This window comes from Macrosteles quadrilineatus, unplaced genomic scaffold (assembly GCF_028750875.1).
Source record: "Macrosteles quadrilineatus isolate MER2022 unplaced genomic scaffold, UCM_ALF_1.0 Scaffold_4__1_contigs__length_99947679, whole genome shotgun sequence".
Taxonomy (NCBI): domain Eukaryota; kingdom Metazoa; phylum Arthropoda; class Insecta; order Hemiptera; family Cicadellidae; genus Macrosteles; species Macrosteles quadrilineatus.
The window spans coordinates 11,581,101-11,594,175 of NW_026542597.1; the positions used below are offsets into that span (position 1 = coordinate 11,581,101).

The 13,075-nt window shown below is 35.5% G+C and overlaps 1 protein-coding gene across 5 annotated transcripts in view; it reads left to right on the forward strand.

Annotated features, from left to right (window-relative positions):
- Positions 1-13,075, forward strand: part of LOC128991428 (C2 domain-containing protein 5) — a 41,242-nt gene that overhangs the window by 12,394 nt on the left and 15,773 nt on the right. For 3 of the 5 annotated variants that reach the window (XM_054414289.1, XM_054414293.1, XM_054414292.1), the window contains exons 8-16: positions 1,866-1,880; positions 4,408-4,572; positions 4,708-4,876; positions 5,757-5,988; positions 7,464-7,606; positions 8,536-8,770; positions 9,864-10,076; positions 11,069-11,179; positions 11,536-11,748. In XM_054414289.1, coding sequence (XP_054270264.1) covers positions 1,866-1,880; positions 4,408-4,572; positions 4,708-4,876; positions 5,757-5,988; positions 7,464-7,606; positions 8,536-8,770; positions 9,864-10,076; positions 11,069-11,179; positions 11,536-11,748 — 1,496 coding nt within the window. The remainder of the gene's footprint in view (positions 1-1,865; positions 1,881-4,407; positions 4,573-4,707; positions 4,877-5,756; positions 5,989-7,463; positions 7,607-8,535; positions 8,771-9,863; positions 10,077-11,068; positions 11,180-11,535; positions 11,749-13,075) is intronic. The other 2 variants (XM_054414290.1, XM_054414294.1) reach the window with 1 other exon arrangement.

A 13,075-nucleotide genomic window follows, 5' to 3' on the forward strand; every position in this document is an offset into this window, starting at 1 on the left:
TAAACGTACATAAGTCTTAGCTGAACATTATACTTCTTTTCTTTACCTTACTTTTTATTTGGCTTGTACACAAAAGCCAATCAATCAATCAATAAACAGCACGCACTACTAGTTTTATTATGAGAATGATTAATATTGTACCTAGATCTAATTTTCCTCTGAGCTATCATAAAATGAAATTATGCTATTTAACAAAAGGTTCAAGTTGGACAAAACATTTGTACAATCGTTTACATAAACTCCCAGATATTAATGCAGAATTAGTTAAACATCAATACTTTATAATAAAAGTGTTTAATATATGCTTTGCTGAAAATTTTTTTATATTTTAACAAAATAGTAGTTGATACATGCAAAATTTGATTTTTTTCTGCTAATGTTTAGTTTATTTTTCTATAAGATTAACTTCAGACCTTAACACTTTGTAATTTATTGACCGATAGAAATGTAACCCCTAATATTAAATCTTCAGATTTTCAATTCCATTCAATTCAATTTAATTTAGATTGTCAATTCCTTTCAAATATCTGACTGTCTGGTATACTTCAGTTTGTCTTCAACCTTTACATGAGACACTCAGTGATTTTATTAAAAATGTCATGTAATTATTTTACTTTTCAAGGACCTTTTACTGTAGATACTGTATTTACCTGTACACAAGTTTTACTGCTTAGAGCTTATATTCTTTTTCCTTTTTTCATCCCTTGTTTTTTGCCTATCTAATCTTATGACTTGGTTTTCCTCCATACACTTTAGGTAATGAACTCTTTTACCTAAAGCTTCTTCCTCTATTGAAGATGGTTTTTATTTCAGTCAGACTGTGATTTTCCATGAAACTATCCCATAAGTTTATCCTCTTTTGCAAATTATTGAAAATTGCCACTTGTACATATTTTTTACTTGTAAATATTTTAAACCTGTTATTCTTGTTTAATGGGACAAGCCTTTCCAATTTTTACAGGAAATGTATGTATTACTATCTACTGAACAAAATATTTGGCACTTTCTGGACAGCTCTAGTATATTATCTAGTACAGTAGAACTCCAATCATCCAAACCCCAACCATCGGAATGACCAAATCGCTTACAGAAAGATTTTAAAAACTACAGAAATGAAAAATGTCAATAAAGAAGTAAAAGGAATGTTTGCAGCAAAATCATTGAACTCCGTCGGTCGTGTAGACATCATCAATTTCTCCTGCAGTCACGGAAACCATCATCGTTTTCTGCGATAACGGAAAAATTTTGAACACCTTCCGCGGTCTGTAAACACCATCATCATCGTTTCCAGCGCTCATGGAAAATCATCCTTGGTTTTGGCGGCAAAACCATGAAATTTTTTAGTTCTACGATCACAACAATGAAAGTTTGTTGTGTCGATTCATCCTGTTTTCAGTAAATCGCAATGAATATTTATGATTCGGATAAATGGAGTTCTACTGTGAATCAAACGTGGTTTACACACTATGTTTTACAACATGTGCTGTGTCGTACGGAATTTATGAATTTATTTTACTTACTTTAAACATTTCCCACAAATCCTTATAAACTGTCAATCAAGTAGAATCTGTCTACATTTTATCAAGTATAAAAATAATGATTAAAGCTGAAAAACCTACCAAATCTAGCACAGGTCGACTTAGGTTATACAAAAACAACCATTTGAACTGTACACAACAAAATATCTGTAAATTATGTACAGTTTTCCCTGTTAATTGTGTTGTTCCAACGTTTTACTTGATTATGTTTTACATTAGGATCGCAACTGGAAGTAATGACGATCAGTAAATCAAGTAAACTTGGTATGCTACTCAGTATAATGTAATTTTGCACACAATAACCCATTGTTGTATGTTGCACTTTAGGAAGCACACGGAAGCGTGAGTAGTGTGTGTCAATGTCAATGTTAGATGTCACTTAGGTAGGACGTCGCACCCCCCACCCCTCAGCAGTGTTGCCAATTTTGTCAACTAACGTAACCAGTGTTGCCAGTTTGGTCCCTGTGGAACTTATTGTTGCATGTGTTAACTTGGTGGTTTCCAAAATCTTAGGTGTGACTGCAAAGATTTGTTATAAAAAGTATTTTATTTAGATGTATTTTATTATACGTGAAGATAAAAAGAGCCGGAATAGTTTCTTCTGCTATAATTTGCCTAATAGCAGGTATTTAAAAAGTTTTAGTATTATTTCAATTTGGAAGCAAACGTTTCTAATGATAATAAAGGTTTATGGTCAGTAATCTCTGCATTTTTTTTCATACATTGTTATTTGTTTTACTCATTAATTCATTTTAACGTTTTTAACTCTTTAATGTTGGGTAATTTTATTACTAAAGTAGTTAGTACAAATCTCAACTATCGTTGATACCCAAAGGATAGGATTCAAAACCCAACATTACCTGTCAAAAGTTATTAAACGTCTTGTACTAAACAATAAAGAACACTGAAATAACATCTGTACCGTAAATAACTCGATGGACAGGTTAGATCAAATGTTGCTTTTGTGTAATACACTAAGGTCGTCTGGACCATCTAACATTTAATCCAAAGAGCGGGATTCCACTGGACAGTTCTATCTATATATATTGCATCTATTGCATATCTATATATATAGTGAGTCGGTGGCTCAGTCGGTAGTGTCGCGGACTTCGGGCCCAAGGCAGCGATGTCGTGGGTTTGGATCCTGGTCACTGCCGATAACATTTTATCAGTACAGTTCACCTTTGTACTGTACCGGCTCACTACTTGCCTTGCTGTTAACGATCCACGTACGGGCGCTTAGTCTATGTGGACGGGCAAACAAATTCAAGGTTAAAAGAGGCCGCCAACCTCTAAAAAAAAAAAAAAAAAAAAAAAAAAAAGGTGCTCACCGTTTACTTTTCCATTACATCCATGAAATTTTACCCTGTCGTATCACTAAATAACAAAAAATATTGTCTCTGCCGTGTGGTTATATTAAGCTTCAAGTCTGAGGGTTAATGGTTTGATCACAAGTAGATTAAATACTTGATTCGGCTACGAATTAATAATATCCAACAAAAGGTCGACTTTAGATTTTTTCTAAACTAGAGTTTGGACTGCTTCTCACAAAAGCAAAGACATAACTATTTTGTAAAAACACACAAAAAACAAGACCACCAACTTCTCAATTGATTCCACACTAGGTTGGCAACACTGGATTTCTGTGAAGTTCTCTGGCTTTGATGTCTACTCTGGGCTGATGTCCCCTGAACATCCCCGCTTGGTGTCCTCGTCTGTTTAGGTGTTTTGATGTCGGTGCATTACTATTGGCGTTTAAAACCACGCCTGTTTTCTACTTCCACTTTTCATTTCAGGTTTCTAAACAAGCTATGTGTTCTGTAACCTCCAATCCTTTCAAGTCTTTAACTTTCCAACTCAATCTAACACTAACAATGTCGATTTGTCTATAAATTTCTCTGTGAAATCTGTGTTGTATTTTTCCTGTCACTAAATCTTTTTTGTGTCGTACTCGTGTACCTTCACTACTAGCATTGAGTTAGAATTTTAAAACATTTTTTTGAAGAGAAGTGTTTTTTGTTAGGTTTTTTATGTTTAGAATGAATGTGTGTGAATAATTGAAGAAAAATCGATACATTGACAAAATATCAAATTTATACATAATTTACTACTTAGTCTCTCTTGGTACTCTCTTTTTTTGTTGAAAGTTTTCCTACGTCCTTTTTTTGAAGATTTTCTTGGCTCTAACATCAGCAAAACTTTTTATTATGATTTTTAGCTTCAAGCTGATGATTGCTACCATCTTATATACTGTAGATTCAACAATAATTTAAAACGTGCAAAATTTGAGGTCTTTCAATTATTTTTTGTTAATTTTTTTCAATTTTTTTTTAGTCAATGCCATTAATTACTGTTGTAAGAATTTTACAATATAAATTTTAAAAATTTTTAGACATTTGAACTCAATCCAATAATTGATTCTTTTTTTTTCAAAAATTTGAATTTACCAATGAACCCTTCGGTGAGCAATTATTGAAAATTACACCGTTAAGTGTTGTTTGCAAGCATCTCAAAAAACATAGCCATCACAAATTTGGTATACAGTAATCACATAGTTCATTTTTTTTTTTTAATTTGTCAAAACAAACACAGTTGCAAATCAATTCTATCTCTTTTTATAGATAACCTCCCACAATTTTGCACATTGATAAGACCTGCCAAATCAGTTTCTACAGCTGTCTCTGTGTTTATTCTGTCACTGTTGGTTAGGTTAGGTTACAAATAATTTATATATTTAAAATTGTCTTAGATAACCTCCCTCAAGTTTGTACATATAGTTAAGTCTTGCTATATCTACAGTTTCCACAATTTTTGGTCTCAATATCCGCCAAAATTGGTTGTTTCGTCTCATTCCGTTGTTGTCTCGCAGGCAACAGTTTGACGAGCAGTGGGGATCGCTCGTCCAACGCGGGTGGCTACCGTAACCTTCAGCCACTCTCTAACAAACTCGCTATGAAGAAAGAACCACTGGAAGTGATGGAGTTTCCTTTCCTCACTATGATGAAGTTCCCACCTGGATTTGTTGTACATATTGGTGAGTGTTTGTTTTCTTTCATTGTTGTAAAACTTAGTAACATAGTAAGTTTATCTTGTGGTTCATGACTTCCTTCTATAACCTTTTGTAGGCATAAACTGCATCCAGATAATAATGTTAAATGGCGTGTTGTAGCTGGTACAGTAACCTCTCGCTCAGTCAAGCTGCTGGAGAGAGTTGCCAATCAAGAGGAGCCGGAGAGTAGAGATGCTTGGTGGAAGGAGCTGCGGCTGGAGGTGCGAAGTCACATGAAGGCGATGTCATGTAACGCTGTCATTGGCTACTCTGAGAACACCACTATCTGGTTAGTGACTCGTAAACAGACGTACAGATGTGGTGTGTTCTAGGCGAATATACCTTAGCTAGCCTGTAGTAAAAGCAACGGCAAAAGTTGTAACTATTGTTTAATACTATTAATTTTATTAATACCTTTACATGTAAATATTTCACTATTTATAGAATAAGACATTCCACCCCCTGTTAAGGCTGTACAGTTCTCGCTAAACCAGGTCGTTCAGAACTTTAGCAGTGGCGGATTGTTGAAAATGCCGAATTAATAAACGACTTCTAAAAACAGCCCTTATTACAAGACTTACTGCTAATTTTAGTGTGACAAAATAAAATAACCTACTGGTCATTATTGAGCCAGCTTGTTTCAATAGTGATAAATGCAAAAAATAAACTTTAATAAATTTCATTCAAATTTTATTGAGTGTTTCCATCATAGACCTGTTTGGCTGTAAATGTCAGCTGATTGATCCCAACTCAGCCAGCTATGATAATATAGCTTAAAAATAATTTAATATTGTGACCTTTAGACCGATGCTAGTTTATTGAAAATGCCAGGCCATCGGATGCTGGATTAGCAAGATAGTTTTAGGATATAAGTGGACATAGAGAATTTAGTCTTTGACAGATTGCATAAATTACTGGTTTCCGTCAAACACACCAACTGACCAAGTCCGATAGGACGACTTATTGTAAGATATAGAATCTATTATCTATCTTAGTAAAAAACTAAGGGCAAAAATAAAATATGTACCACACTCTGTGAGTGGCTCATTCAACTATGTTTTTTTTTATAAAATAAGGCTACAGCTGATTTGGAATGTCTACTTCAGTATCCAGAAGTCAGTGATGTTACTAAAATCCAAAATCGCTCACTATCAATACTTCTGTTACAGTGATGACGTATGTGTGTTGAGTGCCAGCGGCACTGCGGCCGTAGTCAACGTCAAGCCAGTGTTGGTTCCCCCAGTCAGCGACACACCGGAGCCCCCCGTTGTAACCAAGCCCCCCGTCACGGCTCCCCCTATCTCGGCTCCCCCCACCAACACCAGCATGACCACTAGTCTCGACCGCACGGACTTTGAACGAACCAGTTCCTTCTCACAGTCTACACCACTGAAACCCGACGTAAGTTGAGGAAAAATACTGTATTCGTATTGAAAAGATAATTATTTTTTCTTTTGCTGTTCTAGTTTTACCCGTGTAGCTTACTCATGGGCAGAAATGTTGTAATTTTTATTCTTAGGGTTTTGAAGCTGTTTTTAGAATCCTTATTTTTTCAATTATTTGGGTAATGTAAATTTATTTTTAACCCTAGAGCTGGTAGTCATTTTACTCTGTAGTGGCAAGGGTTTTTTAGGCACCGCGCAACCATTTTTTAAAACACTTATAAAAATATATAAATAGCCCAGAAAACACATTATATTATATATCATTTGTTTTCAGCAAAAAACAAGGAATAATATTATACAAATTTTAGATATGAAATTTTAATTTACAAAAAAGATTTTTTAGTATATTTACTAAGCGTAAACTTTTTTTTATTTATATGCATATATAATTCCGTAATATAACACAAACCAATGAACTCAAGAACATATTTCAAAATATACAAATTGTGCAGTATTCCATGAGGAAAAGAATTATATATAATACATGTACCTTGTTTCTAAAAAAAATACATATAACAGTTTTTATTACCATATACATATTCGGTGTATAACCTACACTAGGCCTAGTACTTGAATTGCATGTCTCCTCGCTACTTAGAATTGGAACTCGCTAGATCGGTCACAGTAGTTACAATCATTCATCTTGAAGTGAAATCATCTCACATTTCAATAAAAAATAAACTTATAACGAAAAAACACCAAAACTAACCAAACACAACACGAAATAAACAACAACAGACGCTGGTAATAAGCGATTGCGTCACCATGACAATGTCGTCAGCTGACGCTTTATTTTCATAGAGTTTTAAGTTTTCCCAAAGGCGTATAAATAGTTGAAGTGCACATCAATTGACAGGTTATTCATTTCTGAACCAAATAAATACTATATTAAGTGAATTTTTTTTTCATTTTCATGCAAAAATCGGCGATTTCTGTTACGTTGTAAATGCGCCCAATATCGGGCGCTGCTGTTTCGGCCGCGGCGTAAATCGCCCGCTATCGGGCGCATGCCAGCTTGAGGGTTAAAGCCTAAATGATAGTTTATTGGGGCTACTAACATTGGAAAATTCCAACGATTATTTTTATAACCTTTGTAATCGAGTTCTTGCTCCGTATTTTCTTTACTAACGCCAATAATTTTAAATTTTGTGCTGCCTCCACTCACATTTTACTTGTCTGTTGTAGGACAAGTAGGCCTGGTAAAAAATTGGTGGTCCAAATCCAGTCAATGATGATTACAGTGAAAATAAAGAGCCAACCACAAATCAGCAATGTCTGGTTACCAGTTCAAGATTTTACCACTGAAATAATGTGGGCACTAACCACAGCTTTGTGACAGTATTGTGTTACCTCTTTTTTGTGGGACGATTGTACACATAATTGTATCAGACATTTATAGCCTTGTTACTTAAGAATTTACATAATTTCCAGGGTGGAGGGAATAAAGCGAGGCATCACTCTGACAGTTTAGAACAACCAGACAGTTCTACCAACGGGTGTGCCTTGTGTCATCTTCCGTTCAACCCAGCCTCTGTGCCACTGCCCATGTCTACGATACGTTGTGCGGTCTGCAGGTAAGTGGGCAATAGTACAATAGACTTTCACTTAATCAATCCTGAATCAACTGTCACTCGGTTCATCAAAATAATCTATATCCATTGCAAAAGTTCCATAACTAATCACATGAGCGATAGTTGCAGTTTAACCACAGACAGTTCCTGTCATATATCACAATCATATATTTTGTAAGCGTATAAAAACACACTTTTAGAGAACATTTTTTCAAATTTTTCTGGAATAAAAAACTACAGCAGAAAATAAATAATAAAGTGTTAATGTTTTGAAATTTGAATTTTTAGACGTACACTGGGAGAAAAAAGTAGAATGATGGCAAAGTCACAAATACATTTATCTTAGGCAATAAGATCACAAATAATACAACAAGGTTTTTTTTCAAGAGGTTGGTAGCCTTTTTTTAACGTTGCATTTGCCCATCCACATAGGCCTCGGCTATATGTCTGGAATGTATACAGCAAAGCAAGGGATGAGCCGGTACATTACAATGATGAACTGTACTGATAAAAAGTAGGGGCAGTGACCAAGATCTCGACCCACGACATCAATGCCTTGAGCACAAAGTCCGTGGTGCTACCAACTGAGCCTCCGATTCACCAAATACACTCAATTGGATAAACCATACCTGAGATAGACACACTTTAGCAAAACCATGCAATTTCTGACTATGAGAGGAACCGGGAATCAGAGGGATCTTAAGGGACTTTTGAAAAAAGGTACTTCTAGGTAACAACAATTGGTCTATAGTCTTCCTTGTTACTAATTCGTTCCAACATTAATATTTTTGTCTTCATTTACTATACTATGAGCATGAGATAAGCTTCTAGATACCAAAATAGTGTAAAAACGTATGTATTCTAATCTTGTCAAAATGTTTGTAATAAAACTTGCAATCACCACTTTCTAAAAAGAACTATTTTGTTTGTAGCAAAAGGAAGGTGCCAGACCTGTTGCTGGCAACAGTGGAGCCACTAGAAGGCCTCCCTGTTATTGGCCGTACGTGTTTGATCCATGTGTGTGTGACCCGGCCCAAGCAGCACGCCCGGGGGGAGCTGAACGCTTGCGTCGTCAGCGACAGTCTCCCCTTCATAGAGTATGACATTTACAAACAGCTCGTCAACAAGCTCAAGGTTAACGGAATGAATGCTGTGTTTGGACTGAAGGTAAGGTTCATTTTTCCATAAACACATTGCCAATTAGGTGGTTGGTAAGTTATGGTAAGATGGTAAGGAATAGGAATGAATATAACTATGTTTGTTGGTTAATAAGTTTTGTCAGATTATTCATAATTTGGATCCTCTGCATCTCACTTCCGAGTTTAGAATGTTCAATGTTCCTAAACTTTGAAGTTTGTTTGTAATGTCTAATTAGTTTAAACTCCTGAATTTTCAGTCACCAATGCCTAATTTTATCATGGTTTCCCCTCATCTAATGAACACTGTAGTGTTATTAAACAGCCAAATGTTTAATGTTAAAAGATCAGATGAGCTGATTATTTATAATCATTATTACATTTGGTTTTTGAGATGAGTTGTTGAAATTATTAGATAAAATAATCTAAACGTTCCTTATTTGTTAATTTTGATTCAATAGTTTCATCACTAACACAAAAAACCAACCCCTTGTGATGCAAGCATTTAGTGGATGTATGTCCACAAAAAATTTGCGTATTTACAATAAGAAACTCGTCTGCTTTTAGGTGCTCTAATTAATTCATGCTTTAAACCTTCACGTTATTTTAGGTAGGCAAAGAATTTAGTTGGGCTGGTCAGTGTATACGTTGAATGTGCTAGTGTATAAAATTCTATTTTGTACCTTATTTTTGTTGCTGACCAAGTTAATGTGTTATAACAGTTGCTATGGCTCAAAATAAGCCATTTCATTAGTTTGACTTGGTAAAAAAGCTTGTGTATGGAATGTCTAGTTGTATCAGTAGTCAAAGGTAATACAATTTATTTCCGTTCATTACATGTATTTATGAAAAACCTACTTAAAAAATAAAACTAATGAAAAAAGACCAGTCTGGGACTTGTAAAGTATCTAAAGAGATGCAAATAAAACTTGCATCTGTAGAATAGTAAAATGTGAACTACCTATTAAACTTTATTTTGTCATCAACTTCAAATTTCAATAGTAGCAGGGTTCTTGAAAACCCCTTAATTATCAACCATAGAAGTTCTTTTGCGTACTCTGATGTTATTTTTTAAACATTCAGATAAAGTTAAACATCCATTTATTACCTCGTTGTGTTCTTAGACGCAGATATGCCTGGGAGAAAAGCTGATTGCCGCAGTGACGTCAGGTACAGCTGTGTATCTAGAGCCGCTGCCTCCCCCGTCCATGCCGTCCATTACTGCAGGGGAGTCTTGTGCTGCGGACAGTAAACTAGCTACTGTACTGCGGGGACTGCAGGATACTGTCAGGAAGAACAGGGAGTTCTACCAGGTCAAGACAGCAGGCACCAGTCAGGTGAGGTAATCCAATATAGCGTAAAATACTAACTGTCTGCTGTTGTTGGTAAAATCTACATAAATTACGCTTTTGTGTAGATAAATACTATTAGAAGTGTAAATTTTTACTTTGTATGAAAAATAAATTATTGCTTAAACAAACACGAACTTATAGTGTTAATTTCCTCTTTAGTGTTTTAATTCTATTTGTCGTAAAAATATTTAATACTAGGCTATGTCAAAAAAACATGCAATACACCTTAAAATTGACAAGTAAAGTTTATTCTGTTACCTTTCAACACAATTCTAGCCTGGTTATTCTAGTTTTATTCTAGCGATTTTGTTATAGTTAATTTTTATTTTTCTCTTGAATTTATGCTATATAAAATAAAACTAAGTTGACATTATGGTGTTGTTTTCTTGAACTAGTCCTTCACCCCTCAAATACGATAATGTCAATATTTTTCTACCTTAAAACATAGCAAGGACCTTATCTTGCATGTGGTGGGAGTTTCAATAATTTTATAAAATTTCCAAATTACACACGTCAGCCTCAGACTGCAAATGGCACCGTTCTGTTCACCAATGATGTCAGTAAGCAGAGAGGAGCCTCATTGTGGCGTAGACGTAAACTACGAACCAACATGCACGGACAAACCTAAACTCAAACTCAAACTCACTTAAAAAACAATCCTCATATATCTCTGAAAGAGGGAAATGTAGAAATCTTTTGACCTGCAGTGCATTTCAGTTGCTCTGTAGCTTCTTGATGCTTCAAAACTAGAAACAGCTGATTATGATCATTGCCTAAAGCTGTAAATGATCGTGACTAGAGAAACAGCTGGTCTCAGTCAGTATAAAAGCTACAAACACACTTTATTCTACACCCATTCTAACCTTATTAAATTATAACCATGTTAATGATAGTGTGATAATCAATAACTACTTTTATCGTCATCAAGTTTGTGTTATTTTGATGTTACAGTTACATGTCAGTTTTTGTTATGACAGGAGTCTGGTGACACTGCAGCGGATGGTGCAGGTTCAGACACAGAAGATTCAGATGATGATCTGCCAGATATGGACCTGCATGCTGGCAACAAGGAGGCTTGCGTCTTTATGGTTAGATCTCACATTTTCTTTTGTCTTGTTAAAGAGAAGTTTAGAAGACACGGAAAACACAATATTTCTTCTCTTGGGGACTTTTTCAAGTGTAGAAAAAAGAGTTGGACAAAGTGGTTGCTGTGTTTTTAGTCTTGAGTCTTAATGGTGTGATGTAGTACATTTTTTGTCTGATGTCTTTATGGTGGTATATTTCCTTTTTATCTTGCATATTAATAAAATTACATCTTTTATTTTCTTTTCTTGGGTCTTTTAGCTACTTTCTTTTTGTCTCTAAGAATCTTTTTGCCAGGTGATTTTACAATGTATGCGTGTGCACACACTAGCTTTATTTATTCAACTTAAGAAATTTACAGGTAGACGACGAACAAGACATGGAGGCAGTTAGTCAGCTGATTGACCCCCATCCTCCAGAGGGCTTCTTTGTGACGGCCACAGAGACTCTTCCGGGTCTTGACGAGCTTGAGGTAGTGAGGAACCTACAGATGTTCACACAGATCTGGCGCTCTCGACTACCGGCCACACAACCTACCTCGTCCATGCACAAACACTTCCATAGGCTACTTCAGGTAGGCCTACTAGCTCCATTAACAGTCGAAAGTTTGGGGAACACATAATAGATTACCTGTTCATTAACATTATAAGCTTTAGTTGTTGTATGGATAACATTTGTCTTTCAAATCTACTCAATTCATTATACTACAACTATTAACTAAATGCTAGATGAAAGATATTACAATGGCTGTCAGTTTTGACAGGAGACACTGATCATCATAAGCCACATCCAAGACTGGTAGAGTATACCATCAGGCCATGCCATGGAGTTTCTGATCAAGCCTTCATCAGTCTTGATGAGGCTAAAATGTTATCATCAGCATTCAAGCCATGTCATCATCATCATCAGGCCCAATCACAGACCGATGAAGTTTCTGATAGGCCATGTAACATTATCATCATCAGGCCCAATCACAGACTGATGGAAGTTTCTAATAGGCCATGTAACATCATCATCAAGCCCAATCACAGACTGATTAAGTTTCTGATAGGCCATGTAACATTATTATCATTCGGCCCAATCACAGACTGATGAAGTTTCTGATAGGCCATGTAACATTATTATCATTAAGCCCAATCACAGACTGATGAAGTTTCTGATAGGCTATGTAACATTATTATCATTCGGCCCAATCACAGACTGATGAAGTTTCTGATAGGCCATGTAACATTATTATCATTCGGCCCAATCACAGACTGATGAAGTTTCTGATAGGCCATGTAACATTATTATCATTAAGCCCAATCACAGACTGATGAAGTTTCTGATAGGCTATGTAACATTATTATCATTCGGCCCAATCACAGACTGATGAAGTTTCTGATAGGCCATGTAACATTATTATCATTAAGCCCAATCACAGACTGATGAAGTTTCTGATAGGCTATGTAACATTATTATCATTCGGCCCAATCACAGACTGATGAAGTTTCTGATAGGCCATGTAACATTATTATCATTAAGCCCAATCACAGACTGATGAAGTTTCTGATAGGCTATGTAACATTATTATCATTCGGCCCAATCACAGACTGATGAAGTTTCTGATAGGCCATGTAACATTATTATCATTAAGCCCAATCACAGACTGATGAAGTTTCTGATAGGCCATGTAACATCATCATCAGGCCCAATCACAGACTGATGAAGTTTCTGATAGGCCATGTAACATTATTATCATTAAGCCCAATCACAGACTGATGAAGTTTCTGATAGGCTATGTAACATTATTATCATTCGGCCCAATCACAGACTGATGAAGTTTCTGATAGGCCATGTAACATTATTATCATTAAGCCCAATCACAGACTGATTAAGTTTCTGATAGGCCATGTAACATT